Below are 24,613 nucleotides of genomic sequence, written 5' to 3' on the forward strand. Positions count from 1 at the left end.
GACAGCTCAGTCAAATGTGACTCTCTGGGGATGGGGAAAAGAGGAACAAAAAAAGTTTAAAACTTGCTAAGGTGACATAAAGAACCAGGGGTTACTTCAGGAATGGAAAACCCCATTCTGTCATTCTGGAGCTCGTCCAAAAGCTCATCCTAACATTAATTCTATTTGCACTTGTGGTAAACTCCAGCCAGCCCAGTGGAGATGAGGGCATCTCTGCTTTAAGCCATCAATAAACACCAACAGTGAGAGGAAGGCCATATTCCACAGATATCCTGATGTATTTGAAAGAAATCAGATACCTTACAAGTAGATGAAACCTCTAAAATGCACACTAATTGATGCTCAATTTGTTGTCAAATTATGTTGAAGGAAAACAGGGAATGCAAAATAATACAGCCTGAAAATTTCTTGTAAGTGAAAGATTAAAAAGCTATGAGTTCAAGGCATGAGGAGGCCTTGTCATATGGTTCATTGATGTGCTCTACAGGTTGCTGTAAAACCTGAAATATAAGCACAGAATTTCAAGTAGGTACTATTCAGCTGTGATATCTTGTTAGTTATTATAGATACCACTGAGAATGAACTCAGAATTTGCTTCAGAAATAAAAGCTGCTCTCAGTACATTTACACTGGTATAGCTGAGTATTAATCCTGTCACCCCATGTGTCTCAATTTTTGTGACTCCCAGGGACTTGCATAAGTACACACTAAAAGTGCATTGTGCTTTTCTTTGAAACTACTGGGAAAGTTTTTCAAGTGGAAAATTTAAATAACTGATGCAATATATCATATAAACAAGTAAAACAGTAATATATGTGGGACCATACAAGCAAATATACCATCTTTTCTCTGTCATCAATATTGTCAATATTTTTATTTATGACTAAAAAAATCTACATAAATTATCAGAAATAATTTCTTTTCCTCCCAAAGTATGTTAAACCTCCTCCTTGTGTATATTTTCTTTTTGGCACAGTTTGCTCTTTTTCAGTAAAGGCAGCCAAAATTCTTAAGTCTCAGAAGAATCAACATCCTTAAATGCTGTCATTTAGATTCATTTTAGCCAGAGATAATTAAAATATTTGCTTCCAGATTACAGAGTCTTTACATGCTGTTAATTTGGGGAATTGGTTTTCTCAACATTCTTATGCAAAACAGAACTGGATTCCAGCTTTAAATGAAGGTGTGTGCCTGAGCACATGTAGAGGGTTGTCACCAGGATGTCCATTTATTTTCTGCAGAAATAAATTTGGTGCAGATCCTCACAGTAAAACCAGGGGAGGCCATCCCAGCTGAGGGGGCAATTCTGCACAAGCACACTAGGCAGTAAATCCTGGTTTTTTTCCCTAAAAATATGGATGTGACGTCAGGAGCAGAGTTTTTTTTTTTTTTTGCACACATGGAAATTCTTTTCAAAAACCATAGAAGTAATCAAGATCTTGCATGTTGCAAAACCGGTGTGTAACCATTACAACCAAACAGAGATGCATAATTAATTGAATGCTAATTAAATACAAATCACAGCTTGGAAGGAGTACAAGTTTACAACAGCTTTTCCTTGTTCTAGGATTACTTTAAAACTCCCCTTCTTCAATTTGTAGTGGTAAGCAGAATATGGGTTTTCCATAGAAGGGTTTTAGATTTCTTTAAATTAATGTTTCATAAAATTTAAACAAAAATCCCCTTGCAGAAATCTAGTTATAAAGTTTATGTGCTTTTTTTTTCTTTTTTCTTGAAAGAATCTCTTATCTTTCCAAGATCAAACCCTTGTGAACACATGTCCTTCCAAACAAAGTTCTCAGCTTCCCAGAACATGCTGTGGTGGCCCCAGCAAGGGGGCCCTGAAGATAATGAAGGGAGTGGAACATGTCAGATGAGGAGCAGCTGAGAGAGCTGGGACTGTCCAGCCCCAAAAAGTGATGGCTCAGGGGGATCTTATCAAGGTATAAATATCTGAGAGGGGAAATAAAGAAATGGAGCCAGACTTAGTGGTGTCTGGTAAGGGCAAGAGTCAATGGTCACAAACTGAGATGCAGAACATTAATCCTATTTAAATGTAAGAAGAAACTTTTTCACTTTCAAGCAGCGGGAAAGATTGCCCAGAGAGGTTGTGGCATTGCTGTTTGTGAAGTTATTCAAACCACATCTGGACATGGTCCTGAGCAGCCTGTTCCAGCTCTTGCTGCTTGGAGCAGGGTCTTGGACTCTATGATCTCCTGAGGTGCCTTCCAACCTTAACTTTTCTGTGATTCTGTAAAATTCAGATATTATTCTCATGTTACACAGAGACACAGGCTTTGCTAAATATGCAAAGCCAGTATTTTCCTGGGTTCCCAAATATCACCATGTACCCTGGCTTTGCCCCAGCCTTACATGGGGATGAAAATCCTAATTGACACCACTCCTGCCTTGCAGTGTGCTTTGTAAAGATGGGAAGGGAGTCCTGGTGGAGCCACAGCAGCTGAGTTGGGCTGTGTGACTGGGACCAAGCCCTGAGTCCCTGCAGGCAGATCTGGATGCAGCCTGAATGGCTCCATTCAGAATTCCCAAGCTGGCCAAGTTTAGGGACCTGCTACATCCCCTGAGATTAGAAATGACAAGCAAGTGAGATTATATGTTTTGCCAGATCTTGGCAGGCTAGAGACCTAAGGGAGAGAGGTTATCCTTAAGAGAGGCATTTATCACACACTCTGGCCTGCCTTGAGCAAGATACTGCTTGGAGAAGATTTCCCAAAACCTTAACAACCTGGACAATTCATCTTCTCTCCCCACTGCTCTGCTTATGCTACAAGAAAAAAAATCATGTAATGGGAAGTTTATCAAACAGCTAGATATGTACAGAATTAATTAATTTAAATAGAATTTATTATTTGGTAGGCCTGAGCACAAGAATTTCAGAAAAGTTCAGAATTGCATCTGCAGATGTGAATTGCCATTATTTGGGCATTCACTGAACAGAGAAGTCGTACTCAAATTAATCAAAACTAATTTAACAATTACAAAAGCAGCAGGATGACTTCATTGTCGTTTGCCACTAATGACAAATGTTTATTACAGATAGTGTATTTGTCTTCTGAGCTATTAAAACCCCGTTTGCTATTCATAACTCCTCAAACCTTTCCTGTAAGACGAAGGATCCATCATGTTCATGGAAAATAAACCAAGCTTGTAGAAGTACAGCACCCCTCCCTATTCTCAATCAATCAAATCTGAGAGAGAGAGAGGGAGACTGATGAGAACAACCTACTTTTCTGTGCGTGGCATTCACTGAATGTGAAAAGGGGTTTCAGCAGGACCGAGAAAGTAGCTGTTGTCATGACAGCACCGGGAAGCCCAGGGACTGAAAAGATCTTCATCAGCTCACTGCAGCAATGCTGTGCCAAAGGAACTGTGCTGCCTGTCTGCAGGCTGACAACAGAGCCAGGGGAATGCCTGCTTGTCAAACCTCCCTGGTTTTACTCTGCAAACTTCCCCACTCCTGGCCTCTGAAGCTGCAATGCAGTTGCAATCTGGCAAGAACGGATCTCTCCTGCCCCCCTCCTTCCCCTTCAGTACTCCCCACGCTTTCTGTTTCTCTCTCTGCTTTAACAAGGACAGCACCCAGCCTTCCTGCACTCTCTTTCTCCACAAAAATGCCATGCTGAAGGCAGCAGTAGCCTGTAAAAAACCCAGTCAAACACCAGCTCATTCTGCAGTCCAGCTCCATCGATGTCATGCCTGCTACTCCTGCATCCTCAGTGCGAGGGGGCAGCGTGTCTGTGTGCTCTGCTGCTCACCTGGCAGCTCTGGGGCAAGAGGCTGAGGATTTCTGTGGCAGGATCTGCTCCTTGGGGTCATACCCTGTGCAGGAGTGGAATGTTACCTGCTCAGCTCTGGCCACCCCAAGTCAATATATGACTTTTCACACTGAGTTAGGCAGCCTGCTGGCTGTGCTTACTGTAATCACCACCAGCACAAGTTTTCGGAGACCTGCAAGGACTGTTCTATTCCCAGAGGAGTTTTATTTTACAGAAATGACTAAAAATGGTTGCTGCACAGGTGAGATCCTCATAATTTAGACAAGGAAAGAGAAAGTAAGGTCTTTTTGGCTGTGCACATATTGATGGAGTTCTGGTGCTGTTTATTTGAAGCAGTGGGAAATGAGAATATTTGGAAACTTGTGTTATGCCCCCACTGGCTATCACTGATGGAATGAAAACTGAGATTGAGTGCTTTACACCCAATCTTGCAGCAGCCACCTTTATTGCAAACAAAATGCTCAGAGAGATGTGCCCTCAGAGGAATTTTACAGGCTTTGTCTGAAACTTTGGCATCTCTGGTATTGATTGCAAAATTCACATTGACCTCAGCGGGGCCAGACTGTCAAACTCAACCTGAGAGCTGGGCAACTAAGGAGTTTGGAGGAACCCACAGCAAATCCTGCTATCCTGATATTATTGATGGCTGCTAGGAGGTGGGGACTTGGCCCCTACTGCACAGGAGAGCCCAAGTTGCACTGTATTCGGATTTCCACCCTCCATCAGCCAGAATTTCAATAGTTCAGAAGTCCACTCTCTCAGGAAGCCTGGAATATATGGCAGAATTGGGAGATGTAGATCCTAAATTAGCTCAATGCCCCGATGTTGTGCCCTGTGGATGCACTGCATGTCCTCTAATAGGCAAAGCAGTGATTCCCCTCTCCTGAACTCTATTCCCAGCTCAGCTGCTCCCAGATTCTCCAAACAGCTGACTGCATAGGGGTGGGCAAAGCATTTTAGCATGTTGTTATGCAGAAATCTATGCATAGTTAGGATATGCTTAAGAGTCTCTTTCCCAGCACTGCTCTGAGGTGCAGTTCTTTGCCTTTGAAGCCTTCCAGTGAAAGCTGCTGTTAAACCCACACATGGAGTGTTCTCAACAGGGACGGGCCTGGCTGTTAATGACATAATGCTTTTGAATCTAGTCAGTCTTTTAAAACTGGTTTTATTTTCAGTCAACGTGAACATTATGTGCTTGATGATTTTTGCCCCGTGACACATGCAGCAACCAAATTCAAGAAACAAATACTATCCTAACAGATACTATCCTGTTTTCTAGGCAGATCAGTGCCCCAAAACAACCTCATATAATACTGAAGTTTTAGTAGGAAAAGGGACACTATATATTCTTGGCAAGCTGTTGCTATAGAGGCATACCGTCAGCAGCAGCTTGGCTTTATACTGCATTTAACGGGATAATTTATCAGAACCATCAATTTGCAGTTGAATTTCTGTATGGGTTTGGAAATGCTAAGCATTTGTTTAATCTCAGTGAAAAGCAGACTTAGCTATTTAGAGCCTGGAAAATAAGGAGACTTTTCAGAGCAAGGTGAAAAAGAGATGATTTTAAATGTGGTGAATCTTACAGTCCATGTCTACATAAAACTGGGCTCTCTTAAATTGAGAAAGCTATTTGATTTAGGTTGTGCTAGTGCATAAGAGGTACAACAAAGAGGGATGTATTCTAAAGTGTAACTCAGGCACTGAAAGCATTAAGGTATCAGCTCTGTAGAGAGCCATGACCTACTTCTGCCTTGTTTCTTCCAAGGAAAATCCTTTGGCACCACTTCAGGCCATGGTTTCTGTTCTCCCTGCTATCTTGAGGACCTGATCTTACACAAAAGTACCTCAGACACGTTCACATCCCAGTTTCTCAAATGTAGAGAGGAAGCAAAGCAGCCAATTTAAAATGAGACTTTACATTCTCCTCACCATCCTCAATAAAACATAAATTAAGTGCTGGACCAATGTCCGTGAACCACTTGTGTTTCAGATTTTTTATAACAGTTCATATTTTGGAGGTCTTTTGGATATGAATGCAGTCAGATTTTGTGACTTTCTTATATTGCAGTAAGTGATCTCAGTCCACCACCTGCACTGCACTATGGTAACTCCTTTTGGCACACTGCATGCACATTCTTTTCCATTACATGCGGCATATTCTCATCAGCTGATGTTCTACAGTAAAATCTCAACAACTCAGTTTATATCACGCTTAACAAAGTATGACAAAATAAATGCTGGTTTAAAAGCCATATAAATATTGAAACACGAAGCATTTAAAAGTTACTCCCCTCTTCCCTGATCTAATTATACTATTAATAAGCAACATGCAGAATTTCATCTGAGATGTAGGAACCACAAGAGATCAGATTCTCACACAAATTCTCTCCTGTATCATAATGATTGCAGTGTGAGCATGTTTAACTTTAAATCATGCAATGTGTTCACCTGAAACCAAAAGGGCTGTTCCCATCTGGGCCCAGATCTGCTGCATCAACACTAATTCTGTTGCCCGGGTTATTTGCAACTGCAGGTTAGGCCAAGAACACATTTTCTCTGTTTTGCAGTAATTTGTCTTGCAGTTCCAGTGTAATACCTTTGTTCCCTTTTTATCTTTAATTGTTGCTGTGCACCATTAAGCAGCAACATCACGATATTTAGAAATCGCTTTGTCTTTCCATTTGGTGAAGCAACTCCATTTTATGGGCAAAGGAAGGCTCTGAGATGTGGCTGCAACCTTGCAACGAAACCTGTTTATGCAAGGTCCTATCAAGAACTTCTTTCATTTAGGTTAAAGGATCAAGTCCTTAACATTTGAAAATGCACAATAAACACACAACACTGCATCATTGAGTAGCAAGGTTAATAAAAATACAGCCTGGCATTAACATGAAAAGGGCTCTAATTTTTTTCTTCACAGGTAATTAGTTCACACAATGAAATAATCTCCTTTCTTATCCTGGAAACACATGCATAAAACAGCTCAGATAACATCATTTACATACAGGCTGCTGCATCCGCATGTTAATGTCTGGCAGTGAAAAGTTCAGACAAGTTTGTAATCCCCGATTTCCTGCGCGTGCTCGGCACCCAGATTCCCAGAAGGAAGGGAGAGGGATACTAAATATTCCTGAGATGACAGGTCAGCTGCAGCCCGCCACATCTGGGCAGCTTGCACAGTTACAGAGCTTCTGAGAAATCTCCAGACAGTCCTAGACATTTTTTTTTTTTAAACCCATCGTGGTATTTGTTCCTTTTGTCAGTCACTTCTGGCCATGGCCATCACCCTAAGCCCATTGTGCCGCCGCTGGCTTTGTCCGCCTCGCTCCATCGCGTGGTACCGGAGCAATCTGCATTCCCATTTAAAGCACTATCATGTCACCCATCAGCGATCGCTCGCTTTCATCCCCCAAAACTCCCACACAATGGCAACCACGCCGAGAGGACAAAGGGCCGGGCAGAGGGGGAAAGGGAGGGAAAGAAGCAGCAGCAGCAGCTGCAGCCGGGCTAACTTTGCTCTGCCGGCGTCCTTCTGGGTGAGCTCTTGAACTTGGACTGAAAACATCCCTTCAACTCCTGCTTCCCCTCCTAACACAGCTTCTGTGCCCAGGGCAGGCACTGGAAGGAAGCTTGGCAGCTCCTGCATCCAGGCCAACAGGTAATGAGGGTGTTTTTGCAGCCGTGCCCTCGGCCAGCTGCAGGAGAAAGGGAGGGAAAGGCTCCTCCTGCAGGGATACTGATCGCCAGCAGCGCTTTCCAAAACACCAATCCAGCCTGCTGGGCAGCCTGCATCTACAATCTACAAAAAGTAGAAAATGTACAGCTCCTTCAGCAGTTGTTGGAGGCAGCCACCCATTGAAGTGCACAGCAATCCGGTTTTTTGTTCAGAGACGCAGGTACAGCACCCAAGGGTTTGGGAATCACTGAAGAGTCTGCAGCGCTAAAGCTTTAACGAGGATTCACTCCCGAGCACTCGCATCCCCTTAAGAGTTTGGAGCTATCAGCTGTAGAGACCTTAGAATTCACACACCGCCTCTGATTAATTGCCTGAAAATGTTGTGAAAGTCAGGGATTTCTGTTTGCAGGTGAAATAACTGCAGTGCTCCAGCCTGGGAACAGGCAGCCAGGGGAGGGTGGATGGGAAGCACTCCTGTGAAACAGGCACGGCTCAAAGCAAGGCTTTAGAGTCCCACTTCTTACAAACATGACCCAGCTGTGCTCCTTGGGGTCCACAAGATTTTAATGAGGCAAAATGATCAAAATGTCACGACCTCTGTTCTCCCTTATCCTGAAATCTGGATGATGGAAATGAAGTGGAGCTTAGCTAGGTTATATTTAGCTGATCACACAGAATGCAATAGCTTTAAGATCATGAAATAAAAGTTTTAAAATAAAATGCTGTGAGGTCAGAGTAGTTATACCCCCAAACCAGTTTATATAAGCAAGCGTGGTTTTCCCAGGGTTGTAGTCCTTGAATATTACTTAATTCCTCTTCACTAAGGCAGTCTCCAAAATGGCTGAGGCTGGTTGGTTAATTTGTAGCTGCTACCTTGTAAATAGTGGTCAGGATTTCACACATTATCCGGGCACTTTGTCTCTATTAAAAATATTTATTATTTGTAGGCACAATATACTAGAAGCAGTAGTTACAAAAAATTATGGGTCTGTTGGCACAGGCTAAGAAAACAGCCAGGAATGTTATTCAAAGGTGATTTTGGTTTCCAGGCAATTTCCCTGCTCACAAAATGACACCTCCTGCTAGACCTGATTCCTACAAACTGGCTTCCTTGCAGTACCAGCCCTTGCATGTGCAAACTCTCTGAGACATTCTCCAGGTAGCCAAAAACCAAACACAAAATAACATCAGGAAACATTCATCAGAAAGTTCAGCTGTCTTTTTTCCCCTCTGTCTAGATATGAGCATTTCAGTGTATAAAAAAGAGTAAACCCAACAGCCATTAACAGCTGTTTCCTAGACTGGCAGATGAGCATACTAAAAAAAGAAAAAAGTAAATAAAAAATAATTCGTGTTTAAAGCTAAAACATCTGAAACAGCCTCCATGTTCTTGCTGACTTGGGAATTTACCAAGAAGAAAGTTGCACAGTATGAAGCACTCAACTTACATGTGTAATCAGTGTCAAGACTCACCAGAAATTCACATTGTAAAGAAGTGATTTATGAGATGAGTTGCTGAATTTTTGCAGTCTTTTTCCCCCCTCAATTTCTTTGAAATGTACTGTCAATTAATGATAATTTTCTCAAACAAATTCTTAGGTGTTTGTTTATATACCTAATTATTTTATTTCTAGTAAGGTGACTATTACTTAGAAAAAAGTTTTTTTCTAAATAGACTCCTCTGCTGAAAATAAAGGAAATTTACATGCAAGTTACTTGGGAATCTTGGGTATCTCTCATTGCATGCTTTGACTCAATCTTTCAGGATGATAAGCACCTGCAGATTTCCACCACTCCAAACAAGAAACTGATTGCCTGGATTCAGCTGCTCACATAGGGACAGACAGCTGGGGTGTGCATAAGGCAGTTTTTCTCCCAGATAAGGAATGGAGAATATTTTACAAATTGGGCTGTAATGGATGTAAAGATGCAGAAGAGAGTCCAGTACAGCATCACTTACTTCACTGACACAGAGCAGATAACAGCAGATGAGGATGAGGTATTTTCCTGAAAGTTTTCATTGAGCAAACCTCGAGGCTGTAAGTAAATCTTCCTTGTTCTACATATAAAGTTAAACATGCAAAGTCTGCTTTTTTTTTTTTTTCTTTCTTTTTTTAAACAGTACTTATTTTACCCTCAAAAGAGCAAGAGGGTGTTTCCATTTTTAGTCTGAAATACTTTGAAGTATTCCTGTTCCATAGAACAGGGATCTGGATAGTATTTGACAAAAAGAAAAAAATTAATTCCTTATTTTCATTTTGGTTTCAGTAATAAAGAAGTTAATGATCCCACATCTGGTTTTGTCCAGATATACTCTACAGCAGCCCACTGAAAACAGCACTGTTTGCTTCTAGTTTTATCCCAAACAGAACCTAATCCAGCCTAAATAAGTGTTCTTAAGCACATCCCTAGCCAGACTGCCACACGAGGCAATTGGCAACCTCTGTGCTGATGTCACTTACCCAGAGCTGCAATTAAGAGTTGCCTGCAGTTTCACCACACCAGCCAGATAATATTTAGACAGACCTTAAAAACATTTTCTTTGGTATACCACAGAATGAAGAACACCACAAAAAAGCACTAAAATCTTCATTCCACAAGTAACATTTGAATGCTGACACATCTGGAACAGCTGGGTAATCAGTTGTGCATGACAAGTTCAGAAAGCAGCTGCTTTTAGCCTTCCTTTTGGGTCAGGCATTTGTTTGCAGCCACCAGTATATTCTGTTTTATTTTGTAGCAGTTTCTTCAGTGTTCCCATATGGACAAGCCAAACAGCTCCTAGGATATACCAGCAAGCATTTATAATGTTCTTTAGAAGAAATGAAGGCCAGATGTTGCTTTGTTATCTCCATGTGCATCCTTAAAAAAGTTAGATGAAATTGTTTCAGATATATTATCAATGCCAGGTACAGGCAATTTGTTTATTGGCCGTTTAAATGTCAACTTTCTAAAGGACAGAAAATAATGTTTTAACTTAGGATTCAAACTGATGTAAGATTTAACTACCCTGGAACAACTTCAGAAAATAATTACAGAACAATCCAGGATCACAGGGATAAAAAATGTACTGTGTAGAAAAGACACGATGAGCCATTTCTGAGATCTGAATGAGTACTACTAATGGTTTATTAGAAAAAGAAAAATAAAACCCCTCCACCTTATCTTTACAATATAATGAAAAGTTTGAAGCAAGACTTATCCAACAGCACCACTGATTAAAGGTCTTCTATTCTGCTACTTTGCTCACCCAGGGTACAACTTAATCCACTAGTCTAAGTCCTAGAGAATTTAATAAATCTGTTACTGACAGTGTAATTCATTAATGTTTTTCATGTATGCACTCCTGCTACATCCAGTGGATCCGATGGGGTGGATAAGAATTCTGTCACAGACTGTCCAATTAATGTGATTTAGATTGAAAGGTGCAAGTTTTTTTTTTTTCTGATTTCCTGAAAACAGAACCTTATTGGATTCATTTTATGATGCATATTTCTGAGGAAATGTGAACTGAGAACTACTTTTTCCACCTCAGTGATAACATAAACAAGGTTTGGGTTTCAGCTGCCTGGTGAGGTCTTTCCCTTTGAGCCAGTCCACAACATACAAAAACTGCCAAGACAACAACTATAACTTTTTGAGTAATGTCACTTTATTAAGAGACTTTAAAGATTCACATTCTCTAGTAGCCTTGGAACAATGCAAATGGTGAACAAAAGACAAAAATAGATGTAATTGGTTCTGAAAAGCATGAACATCTGTAGAGAATGTGTTGCATTATTCCTAAGGACTCTTGCTTTTGAAAAAAAAAGCACGTTTGATATATACAAGTGTCAGTGCAATAGCCAATAAAGCAATCAGTCAGAAATATAAAAATATCCTAGATACAAACTTAAAATAGATGTTTGAAGGCTGACCATATCAGTATTCTGATATTTCTATATCTCAGGAGTATGATCACTGGGATGAGTTATTCTGATGAGGTAAGAAACAGTAGATGCTCTGTGATAACACAAAGCCATACATTTATTATTATTTTTCTCCATAAGACAAAAAAATAGAGCACCCAATGAAACTCCAAGTCTTTGCAGCAAATGCCCACAGGAAGTGAAATTACAGTCTATGATCATTACTACATTCCTGCATCATTCACCTTTGCTGTCTTTGCCAATAGTTCTATCAGCAAAATTTGCTCATTCTCCCCCCCCTTGCCCAGCTCCATTACAAACTACATGTTCCTTGCAGATATACCAAAACAACAACTGCTTTAGACACAGGCAACATCTATAAATGTCCAAAAATCACTTAGTCATTCTTTCCTTCATTGGTTGCAATTCTTTTCTTGGCAGCAAGGGCAGAAAGAGATTGCAAAACTTGACAGCAAACAGCTCTCTTGAGAAGGGTTAGGGAGAGAACAGGGTGTGTCCTATCTGCTTTGCCTCAGGTGTTCCACTGAACACTTAAGCTTGGCTGGTTGTGCAATAAAATCACATTCCTCCTCTTTGCTGTCTTTTGGGTGGAAGGATGCACTAGTTTGGGGCTGCTGTTCCAAAAAAAGAGGGTGATGTGGTAACTTTTCAGCTCGATGCTGCCTGCCTGCATTATCATTCATCCTTCCTTCAGCCACCTCTTCCACTGTGACCCCTCCAGGCTCTGCTGCTGAATTCTGATACCTGTTTTTTTAACTTTTCACAGAAAAAGGCAGAACAATAGGTAGCCAGACAACATACTCTGTATCTTTGTGGCAAAGAGCACCAGGAAGAACTGGCAGCAGAGCTGGGAGTGCCAGAAGACTCCAACAAACAAAAATTACCTAGGTAGAGGGGCAATGGTAAAGTAATTTCAAACTGTGAGACATTGTCAGGCACTCCTCTATGGAAAAGCACAATGAATTATAAAGCTTCTAGAACAGTAATATTAACTTGATCAGGATATGATTTGTATGATAAAAAAAAAAGTACAACAGGGGCTGGCAGCTGCCTTCCTGTGAAACTTGCCTTACCACTTATGGCACACACATGCACTGAAGCACACAGCAGCTGCCTGAACCTGCAAAAGATTCCTTAGCTTTACATCCTAAGATTCAAAAGCTTTCCCTGAAATATTTTTGTTTTCTTAGTTCTTTTCTAACCCTGTTTTGTCTCAGGCAAATTCAGGCAGCTGTGAGAGACGGAACAGCGAAGCTGGTAACATCTGTAGTGTGACAACACTGTGACAGATTATTTCAGGTTTTCTTTCAGTTTCTGGAAGATGCTATGCAGATGCCAAAGCCTCCAGGAATCATCACACTTCTCTCCTTAACCCCAGTGAACTTGGCAATCAGCGTTTGCAAATATTGAATTACTGCTCACCACACCCCACTAAGACAGGCTATTACCTCCCGTGTAAACAGGCAGGGAATGGAAGAGCAGAATGACTAAGTGATTATTCCAGTATCACAACACAAGTCTGGGAGAGCCAGGAGCTGAACCTGTATTTCTTGCATCTCAGTCTCAGGTTGTCTGTTTTGTTCTGTGTTGCAGCCTTAATTCTTTCCTGAAGAGGAAGACTGGAATCTCTTTAAGAGTCTGTCATTGCTACTCTGGTTGACAGGTGATGTTGCCAGTGGGGTAGGAATTGTTGCATTCCCCACATCAAAAGGTGGAACACAGTGTGACATCTGTTTGCTGGAAGAAGTACTAACCATACAAGTCCTTAAGAACATCAAGATTTATTTAATATGATATAAAAGAAATGGGATATGAACATTCGTATTTGAACAATAATAAGTGGCTTCTCATACTTACATCGTATGTGCTCATTGTATAATATATACACAATGAACATAATTACATTTGTACACAAACTAAGTACTGGATTGAAAACCTGCTTATTGCTGTACACACCCCAACCCCATCAAGGAAAAGCCCAGTACCTCAAAATACCTACACTCCATTTTAGTCAAGAAAAAGGAACCACTAACATTAATGTCTATGTTGACAGAAGTGTGGCAGTAACTGCTGACATTGCAACCTGACCAAGAAATCATTACAGCAGAAACAGGACATCTCTTACTAAGCAATAATAAAAATGGCACATTTTAAATATATCTATATGTATATATATATAAAAATTTTACAAATAAATTGTTAAAACAATGAATTGTAATGTTGAAAAAGTGTAAAACAAGGTTTAGTGGTGATATGTAAAATTAACCGAGTTATGCATCTAAAAGAAGCAGAAAAATTAAACTTATATGATCCATCATTAAAAGAACATTAAATTCTGAAGAAGAGCAAATAAAGTTCTGACTGTAGGCTGCACATTAAAAAGAGCCTTTGTTTTATGTGCACAGAAATCATAGCAGCAAGCTGGTATCAGGAGAACAATCTGAAGGTTGTTGAGTGTACATGTGGGCCATTTAAAGCTCTCTTGGAGTAAACATTTTCCAGGAAGTGATAAAACGATGCTCTGTGGCCAAAAGCATCAGAACTATGAATTTCATAGATTTAAAATATACTGTACAATATCTTCTCATATTTTCATAGGTCAGGTCCATACATCTCAGGCATGAATTGTTTCAACAGAAGCCGTTAGTGCTGGAAGACAGACACAGATTAAATTACTCTATTTTAGCAACAGAGTATCATCTAAAGAACTCAGGGGATTAAACACAGCAAAGAACTCCTGACCTCAATGTAGCAATGCAGGTGTAGAACATAATAAAATATCTTAGAAATCAGTTGCTTCCAAAATCTGTTTTCCTGATGAATAATACTGCTGTCAAGATATTTCAACAGAAAGAAGCAAAGCCAAGTTTGTTTTTTTTTTTTTAATTTACACCACTTTGAATGAAAGTCTGTTTACTCTGAGAGTTTTATCCTGTTACTCATGGTCACCTCCAAATGCTCTTCACCTAAAACCAGTAATAACAGCAAAGAACCTAACTAGTCTTGGAAATGCAAGGCACATTTTGAAGAGGGATGCAGAATTATTGAGTTGCTACACTGCACTGGCAGTATTGTTCAAATGCTCTACCCAGACCTTGCTGTATTTTGGTAATTGCTGCAAGGACTTCTATAAATAACTTTTAACAGTTCATTGGTAAAAATATTCCTGAGCTTTGAACCCAGGTGCCGCATAAAATTTCATTATCTCCCCATTACTCAGTGCAAATGTAATGCTTAAAATCTAACAGGGCTGGTGGTACACACAGAGATTTGTCTCTGCAGAATAAGGGCTGTGATAAAAAAGGAGCCTTGTGTTAAGGGGTTTCTCAGTCCTACAATATCCTGTGCCACCAATTTCCTATGGCAAATTCCCCTGGCATTATGCCAAGAGTATCATTTTTCCAATTGACTGTAAAAGCCAAATACAGGTATTACCTCTTCATTCCCTGAAATCCACTATACATTTTCCAGATGTTGCCTGAAAAATTTGGTTGCATATGACCAGGGCTGATCCTACAGCCTGGAAGTTCCCTTTACCACTTAAGACTTCTTGAAAATGAGGGATGCTGAATTCCTGTGTGTTAAAAGATGTGCCAAAATCTCTCAGCAAAGCACTGGAATACTGGAACCACAGCCCCAGGAGGTAAAGGCCAGTAAGCACTGTGCTCCATCCATCTCCTCTGAATGCTAAGCCCAGCTCATGGCACAAATTTGCTTTGGAATTCCAAGGAAACAACCAACAGAGGCATCAGGTGCACCCCCTGTGGAATACAGGTGCACCCAGCTAAGACCTTTCCCCAGCTCAACCCAAACACTGAACAGTCACAGGGGATGTGGCTGAAGTTCTGGGATCATTTCTCCATCAGGGTGTGGCATGTGAAGCAGGGAGTCAGACTGACAAGTGCCATTCTAGCTGGACCATTCTGTCAGAGAATTAAAGCAATTAAAGCCTCTTTAGGTAATAAGGAGGTAATAGCCTGTCTTAGTGGGCTTTTGAGGGTAGAGGTGTCCTGATCACAGGAATGCTTCACCTGCAGAACTGGCTGTGGGGATACACCTCACCAAGGGGGGCCAAGCCTTTTCCTACTAATTTCTATTTTATTTAGCATAAATCCTAAAGGAAATGAATTTCCTGATCTGATCTTCTGAGCTGAGAGCAGCTTAATGCAATTGGTGACAGATTTCTGGTTGCTCCCCCCTTCCTGACAGGTGCCCTGTTCCTACAGACAGAATCCAGCAGTGCAGTTTCACTTTCATTACTGACCCAAAATTCAGCTGATGGGGGAATGTTTGTCCTATTTAAAAAGGAGATGTATATGATAAATGTGTGTATATTTTATACATTTATAAATATATACATTTATTTATAAACATATTTATATATACTATATTTATACAATGAACATGAAAAGCATTAACACAAATCAGTATTTCCAGAAGGAAAGTCCCACTCTTTTTTTTTAATAGTTCTGTAATACACCTTTTGAATAAAAGTACAAAAATTCAAGCTTAATTTAATCATGGCAGACCACACCCATCAGGAAGGCAGGAGCAGTGTCAGGACTGAATGTGAAGATGGCATTTTCCACTTTCTCAAAATGAGAAAATATTTTAATAATATTCTTTTTTTTTTGAGGAGTATAAATAGTTTCTTGCCCTTAGTTCATATTAGAAAGGTCTCTGGGATGACTAATAAGTCTAAGTTTGCTAAAATGAAACCTTGGCAATTGAGACCGAGACAGGAAATTTACAGATCTGAAAATGCATTTTCAGATCTCCTCATGCTAAATGACTGAAAATGTCTCAATTTTAAATTGTTCTTGATTTTAAAGCTTTCTTAAGTTACATTTAACATTGCCATTGAAGCAAAGCTCATTCTTTTAGCAGAATGCTCATTTAAACAAACACTTCCTGACAACAAAGAAATGTGGATTGATTTAAATGCTGGTAGAGTGTTGAAGCATTGACACTGATATCCTACTAATTTTCTTAAACACTTGCCCAAACAAATACACACTTTATATTTCCATTGCCATTTATTAAATGGTAGGAACAGGTAGAAAAATGTAAATCTAGCCTAACTCATGCTTTCTAACTTGATTCCGAGAAGCAATCACCCACTATGGCAGGAAAGAGCAGCTGTGTGGGGCTTTCTCTATAGAAAGAAGGAAATAAAAGTTTTATAATTGCTGTTTCTATGTCTTAAGCCATGAATTCTTCAGGCCCATTCCCCAATTCCATCCTGGGCATCCCCAGCTCTGAGCTCTGGTTGCCCATTTTGCCCATGGCTGAAGCATCAAGACTCATCTGCACCTGTGCAGTGATGCTCATGCCTTAACTCCCTGGTTTGGAGCAGCTCAGGCTGTTATTTCCAAGGCTATTAACCTGCCAGCTATGGAGAACATGCCTGATAAACCAATGAGCCCTTGATAAACCAATTAGCCCTTTCTCTTTGTAGCTGGACAGAGAATGCACTCCTTGCAAGCAAATCAATACACAGATTTATTTGTTTTCTGGTTCATTTATACTCAACACTGCAGGTAACCCTGTCTTGCTGAGTATCAGATGTTTCTCCCAAAAATAACAGCACACAAATAACCTGGAAGAATATTAGGAAGAGGAGAAGTGGGAAAGCAAGCACCTACTTGTCTGTAACTATACACACATGAAATGGGATCCCTCTGTCAGCTGGGTCTGTGTGGATGGAGCTGGTGACAAGGACGATTCTGGTGAGGAAGGCAAACTTTTCACTGCCAGTCATACAGCAAAAGAAAGAAGAGTACAAGTTACAGAAGCCATAATAAAGATCAGCTTGAAAAAGCACCATTTCGAGCCACAGCAAATATAAGAAATCAATGAAAGCTACACAAATTAAAGGCTTAAAATCTGATCAGCACAAAAAGCACAGCTTCAAGGGAGAGCACAGCTAATCCTTAATCAGGCTTAGAAATAACTAGTAGAACAGCAAACACAGGAATGCTGATGTTTTATGTTGCAAAGAAAGAGGGGGGGGAAAAAAAGCGAAATTTAAGTAGTTGGGATAGGCCCAGACCCACCTTCATATCCCAGCTCAGATGAACTAAGCTTTCTCATTCTGCTGAGCAGTGCAAAATGCACAGACAAGTTCTGGTTTTGATTATCAAGTCACAGAAAGGATTGCTGACTGCACTACAAAGGTCCAGATCACCTTTTATATCCATAAGTTGAACCATTTGGCTTTCTTAACCATTCCCATCAGCAAATAATGTCTTGAATTCTATCTTCTCCCTTCCTCCTTCCCTACTCACTCCTCCCCCTTTTTTTTCCTTCTTTGCACACAGTTTTGCTTTATTCCACTCTTCATTTCTTTTCTGGTGGCAGAATAGGCCACCACCAGTCATTGTACCAGTCAGGTGCTGTTTTCTGTTTGCTTCATCTTTCTTACTCCTAAAACATGGCCAAACTGGCGTCTCTTACTTGCTAGTTTAAAACATTGGAAACTGTCAATAATTCCACAATTTTGGGCATATTTAAGGTCACCCAGCAGCAGGGAGCACTGGTAAAAAGTCTACACATACCCAGGACTGAGATGAAAAAGGAAGGATTTGCTCCAACCAGCAACTACAGCATGACTCAATTTCTGGCAACAGTTATTTAAATCCCTGAATTAGCAACTATAAAAGCTATATTAAAACCTCAGAAAAATGGAGTTTCTGTAGCTGCCCACTGGGAAACTATTTTTCTGTGCATTATAAAACTGTACGCTTCAATGTAGACTAGCTCAGCATTTTCAATTCACAAGGGTTTCAGAGCATCAAAAGACACAATGAAAATGAAATGAAGTTTTACATATGTACTGGATAAGTTGTGCTTCAGACAAACTCTTTTCCATACCTGCTGCTGCTTGATTTCCTTTTGAAGACTGTGCTGCTAATTCAAATGAAGACACAATCCCTTCTTGTTCTTGAACACTGAGTATTTCACTTTCTTCTGAGCTGCTTTTGGGTTTGTGGTTTGCAACTGTGGTCACACTCTGCAAGCTGCTTAAAAAAGCACAGCATTTAGAACCTGCTCTAACTTAATTTCAGGTGTTAACCACTAAGTGTAGGAGCTATAATTTAATTTTCTCCTGTTAATAGAAAAAAGTTGCAACTTGCAAGTCTGGGTAGCATAAATTAAGCAGGCATTTTGAAACCTTTCTCCTTTGTGTAGTTACACTTTTAAAAAAGCACCTGGGATTTAATTCCTTTTCTTTCTGCACTCCTGCAGTTTCCTACTGCTGCAGGGTCCTGTGACAAAGTCATGACCTAAAGTGAGATCTCACTTAGGACCTGCAGTGCAACTTACACCAAAGCCATGAATCGTGAGAGAGAAATATCCAAGATATAATATCCCTCTAATTCTGCAACCCTGCAAAGCAGTGAGGGAAGAAATGAAGCAGGAGATGTAGAATAAGATGTTTAGTTTGCTCCTAAATTAATCAGCAATAAAGAGCATGCTATGGAAGCACTGTCTGAAGCATTCATATAAAGCTGATACAAAGCTTGAAGTGACATTATTAAACACATTTTGGAGGCCCAAGACAAGGATTATGAATGCATTCTGTTTATAACTGGGACAACACCTGAAAATAAACACTGCTTCACCCTCCAAGTCATCAACTCTGACTGAACCCCTGCAGCAGAGTCAAGCCTCTCACTAGATTTCCCTATATATAAACCTCTCAAAACCATAGAAATAAACCTTTTCAGTTTTTATGGCAATTGCTTGGTCCATTCAGTTAATAAATACAGCATGCAAGTTTAAAATAGCCTCTGAACATCTTGTTTGATTTTTACCTTAAAGCACCATCATGTGTTTCTTCCAATTTATTTTTCTTTTCTGCTTTCTCTTCATTACTCCCTTCTTTTGAGTCAGATACAACATGTGCATCTGATAAAAGATCATCAGTTTTTGACAGCTATAAAAAAATTGAAATCATGAAACAAAAAGCTGTAACACACACTAAGTGGCAGATAAGAAATACAGTACCAGGAAACAGTTTTATTAACAGACAAATTTTGCCATCATGTATACTTAGTAACGCAGAATTACATAACTTAAGAAATTTTTATCAATACCTTGCAGGTTAATAGAGTTATCCTAAAACTTCTACCAGAGGCCAGGGGCAGGGCTTGCCTTAATAACTTCCAGAACTTCTCTGAGCTCTTTGGATTGCAGCCTGCCTGTTTTTTCATGCTATCCCTCTCTTCATGATGCCAACAAAAATCCCAGATGCTGCAATATTTTGTTATAAGACTGAATGCTGCTCTTAAGGTCTGATTACATAGAAACAATTTGAGTGTATTACATAACTTTCCTTTTGAAATAGTTGTATATTTAACAAAGCAACAATCTCTCAATAAGGAAGTGTTCCCAATAGATAACAATAGAAATTAGTTATTTGATTTTATACCATTCTCCATCAGATGTATATATATTTAAAAAACTAAATATAAAATACGAAAACAAAAGGATGAATAAACAAAGGAAGGATTAACTGAGGAATATGAATATAGAAGAAGAAAAAACCTCTACACAATACTTAAAAAAGAAATTAAACTATAAACAGAGTATGATTATGTAGAAGCAATTCTAGTAACCCATTCTTCACAGTCAGTCTGGTTTTGCTGAGTGTTAAGGGAACTTTAGTACCACAAACATCAAGGTAATTCCCCGCCACGTGTGTTTCAAACTATTTCAGGGCAGAAATCAAAGCAATGAAAAGTATCTATAAGTATAGGTACTGCCTGCTTCCATGTATAATTAGTTGTGTCAGCTTTATTCTGCTTTCTATAAACTATTTGATGCACTACAGCCAACTAAACAAAATTCAGGGACAGTAAATGGCTATCAAAAACTCCACTGGGGTAGCCTAAGCAGTGAATATGTCAATGATTATTATTATTTAAAGACCACATACAAGAAAATTCAATGCCTCAGCTATAGACAGATCCCATTGAATTTTGTGATTCTCTATAGAATATTGTATTTTTAACAAGAAGTCTTTATCTTCCAAGCAAAAGGAACTGGCTCACTTTCCCATCCTCTGGTATGTGTGTCTCAAAATAGTTTGTTACTGCAAGACAAGCTGATGAACAGTTTAATAAGGAATAGTTCTGTACCTCTTTAGTAAAACTTGAATTATGTTCTGGATCTCCATCATTTTTTAGTTGTGCTATTTCTTCTCCAGGACTTCCATTATTTTGTTTCAAATTATTTTCTCTGCTGGTGCTGTCAAACTCCTTCATGTTACCAAACACTGTATCATCCTTTTTCCGATTCTGAGGAATAAAATTGGTACATGGACGTATTGTTACAAAAGTTATCACAGTTCTGAGCCTTCTGCTGCCCTCTGACTGATTGCAAAAAAAAAAAAAAAAAAAAAAAACTTGGAAAAACCTTAAGCATAGATTGTAATAAAGAAAATGGAAATCATTAGGGACTTGGAATTTTCTCATTTTTGTACCTTTCAAAACAGTTCAGCCTAACATTTCTTTGTCTGCAGGATTATTGTACTTTCTGCCCCACCCTCCTCTCCAGCATTTCAATGTCACCCTTATCTTCTGAAATTTCATTCATAATTAGCTCAGTCACAAATCAGCTCAGCAGCATTCTTACTTGCATTCATAAGCACTGCTCTTTTTATAAAATAGCTTTTTTCTGGTTTAAGAAGAAAAATCGATAAAAATCTGCTTTCAGCACAAAATTCTCAGTGCACCTGCATGCACTTCCTCCAATTATCTTGGGTATCCTCCAAGCCTGTGGTGTGAACTGATTTAATAGAGAACAACACAGTATCTGATAATGGCAGAGGATATTAATTATTTCTTAAAAAAAAAAAAAAAATTAATCCATTGCACAGAGAATAAGTTGATATAAAAATTTTGAGGAAGGATGGTAGAGGTGACTCAAGATTGTGAACTGTGAACATGATACTGGCAGAGCTGAAGGGAGGCTCATCTGAGAACTGGAGCTGAGAAAAATAGGAGCCATGGAAGCAGTAAATCTCAAGGCTGAACTCCTGTGATCTAACACATGCACCCTATTAAGAGGAAATTCCACCTAAGTCAGTTCATAAATCAGTCTCTGCTCTCCTGAATTAAAGTATGCTCCCCTTATCATCTGCTCGTCCTAACAACAGTTGTGAAGCAACTTCCTTTTGGATTATGGTAATCACTTCAAAATTACACAGCAGGCCATTTATAAAATCCTCTTCCCACTCCAATTCTTAAATAACCAAACCACAGTCAAAAAGACTTCCAGCAGTTAATGCCATTGCACCATTTTTCTAAAAATCAATAGACATAAAAACTATGCTTTTAGAAATAAAAGCTATTACTCAGCATAATACCTCAACCTGGGGCTTTTAGTCAAATAGCATTCTGGAACAATTAAAGTTATTGTAGAAAAAGCGACTTTGTAACATGGACTGTTCGCTAAATATTCAATTCAGAGATCTTCTCACTTACTCTGCAAATTTATTATCATCCACAGAGGTCTGATTTCACAGAGGAGACTGAGGAACATGGTGCAATGAACAGAATTACTCTGAATTCTGGTCCCACTCTGCTGCCCAGGTCTGACACACAGGACTGCAGCTCCCTCACCCTGAGGTATGGAACCACACCACAGGGAAGAGACAAAGCTTAAACTTTCCTTTTCAGTAAAAAATACTGAAAGAAACATCTGCAGAGCTCTGCTTGGCACGACCTCTTCTCGAGAAAGGCAGTGTTAATCACAGAAATATTTGTAGCAACTCCCTTCACATGTAGCATTCCTGATGTCAGCCCAAATGCAGATGCTCTATTGCAAAGGCTAAACAGGAATTCAGAGTCTTCTGGGGATGCCAAGGTTTTGAAGAAAAAGTAACTTTTGCATAGCTCTGTAGCAGAGAGGTGAAAAAACCAACCCAAAATGCAAAGCTGAAACATCTTTGGAAATAGCCGATTTCCTGACACTGCGATATATTTAATCTGCTTTTGGAAAATCAGGTGTTTAAATGCCTACAAAACAAAAAAAGAAGGCATTCCCATGCCAGTAGAAAAGAAAATAATAGTAATAAAAAAAAAAAGCAATTAAACAGTGTGGTCTGAAGAAAAAAGTATTCCAGGAAATTAAAAACCCAAAGTAGCCAAAAATCGACCAAAAATCAGGTCCTTTAAGCTACTGGAAAAGAAAACTAATTTTAAGTATCTAGAAAATAGTAGGCTGCCTAATATCTGCTATTATATATTTGGGTTTGGTTTGGCTTTTTGGGTTTTGTTTGATTGTTTGGGATTTTTTTAGATATATATTCAGAATAATATTTCCTAGTCGATGACAAGCAGTTGTATCTTCCTCTTCTCTCCCCATCCTTTACCCATGAATAAATTTTTAGGCAAATAAACAAGTTTAAGAATGGCGAAAACAAAAGCGTGGGTTCTATTTTAATGTATTTATGGGCTCAAACACCACAGCAGAAGAGCACCACTTAGGAGCTCTGATCATAAATATACATTCCTTCCTAAAAATGTTGCAGATGTTTGAATACATTACAGGCAGAAAAATCAGTGTTGACTCCATTTCAACATCAACAGAGTCATGATTCTCTCTGATCTTGTTTTCAGTCCCAAACCTTGCAATTTCACCTTGTTTGCTGTATTTGACCACAACATCCCACCCTGCTCCTAAACATCACATGGCACAATCAAATGGATGTGGATTTGAGCTGTTTGCTTCCCAAAAAGGCAAAGAAGTGGCTTCTACCATTAGGTGTAAGCACAAAGGTTGTCCTTTTGAGTCTGAGACCCCACAGTTAGTCTCAAATCAACTCCTTTGGTTTTTAACTGGACACATCAAAGCTTTAGATCACTTCAGACCCACCTGCGCCAGTTTGAGTGGATTGTCCCTGACATAGGACAAGCTCTGGGAAGGAGACTGCTCTGAAACACCAATTATGTTGAGTCCTTTCCTCTTCTCTCTCAGACAAGCTTGTTGGTGCCTCTTTATTCTTTCCATCTGCTCCTCCACAGTCATTCGAGGCCGTGAGCCTTCTGCAAGGCACAGCTGCTCCACTGCACTCCTTGGTCTTTCCTTAAATGGAAATTAAAAAAAAAAAAAAATATATATATATATATATGTTTCACCAAAAAACTAAGATTTCAGACTGATAACTTACCAGAAGAGATCACCTAATGATTTACTAAAGAGCAGAAAAATAGTGAGCAAATAAAGACCTCCTATGTATGTGAAAGAAACCAGTACAAATACCAATTATCAATAAATGAACACTGAAATGCAAAATGAAAGGAAGGAGTAATTTGCTCTTCTGAACAATAAAATTACCATCACCAATAATAAACATCAGGAGAATGGGTAGATGCTCTCTAAGCCACCCTCTCAAGCTGAAACAATTTACCAGACATTATAAAACTGGCAAACACGAGATATTTGACTGAGACAGAAACATAATTGAAATTTAATGATCCAGGACATTTATACCAGTTGATCTAATAGTAATTTCTGCCTTTTTATTTCAAGAAAAACTACAGCTGGGCATCATTTAACTGCAAGTCCAGGCTGAAACAAAGTGAATTTACTACCACTTAAAAATCTGTAATTCTAAGCATTATGTTTTTCCCAAATAACACCAATTTATCTACTCTTCTTGAAATTCACTGGTTTTCAGGCAGATTTGTACTGTTTATGACAGATAAAAATGACTTCGGGCTAATCAGCTGCATTCAGTACCCTTACAGGAACTGATTTGATTATGAAAAGTGGTATTCTTTCTCCAGTCAACATCCTGGGAGTTTCTCTCTCCTCTCCCAGTCTTCCCACAACTTCTCCTCTACCATTTGTGCTGTAACTCTGGCAAAATTTTTCCTCTTTTTTGCATGAGCTCCATGTAAATGTGTGTCTTTAACCCAGAGACTACAGAACTGTCTAATCTGAATTTCAGGCTCATCACCTGCATGCTGCTGACTACATCCTTATTTTCTGGCTGCTTTAGCTATTTCCCAAATTGTTTTAGAACTGAAATAAATACAACTTGTATTTGTCTTAAAGGGGCTGTTCAATTGCCAAATACAAGTGTTTAAAAGATGCTTCGTGTGCTTTCAACTCAAGCCTGAATTTCAGAAGATTTATCATTTCCCACTCAGCTCTTGCTCAGTTTGAGGTTCTCCATGCAGTTTAACATGCACAGC

The 24,613-nt window shown here is 39.4% G+C and overlaps 1 protein-coding gene across 13 annotated transcripts in view; it reads right to left on the reverse strand.

The window, feature by feature from the left end:
• Nucleotides 1-11,106: 11,106 nt before the first annotated feature.
• PLEKHA5 (pleckstrin homology domain containing A5) overlaps nt 11,107-24,613 on the reverse strand; it is a 159,082-nt gene continuing 145,575 nt past the window's right edge. For 10 of the 13 annotated variants that reach the window (XM_071422096.1, XM_071422090.1, XM_071422093.1 and 7 more), the window contains 6 exons: nt 23,289-23,498; nt 20,549-20,707; nt 19,223-19,344; nt 18,279-18,427; nt 17,051-17,155; nt 11,107-14,054 (listed from right to left, as the gene is read on the reverse strand). In XM_071422096.1, the coding sequence (XP_071278197.1) occupies nt 17,061-17,155; nt 18,279-18,427; nt 19,223-19,344; nt 20,549-20,707; nt 23,289-23,498 (735 nt within the window). In that variant the 3' untranslated portion in view covers nt 11,107-14,054; nt 17,051-17,060. The remainder of the gene's footprint in view (nt 14,055-17,050; nt 17,156-18,278; nt 18,428-19,222; nt 19,345-20,548; nt 20,708-23,288; nt 23,499-24,613) is intronic. The other 3 variants (XM_071422098.1, XM_071422089.1, XM_071422086.1) reach the window with 1 other exon arrangement.

Source organism: Agelaius tricolor, unplaced genomic scaffold (genome assembly GCF_023055355.1).
Source record: "Agelaius tricolor isolate 1412-34295 unplaced genomic scaffold, bAgeTri1.0.p SCAF_3, whole genome shotgun sequence".
Lineage (NCBI taxonomy): Eukaryota > Metazoa > Chordata > Aves > Passeriformes > Icteridae > Agelaius > Agelaius tricolor.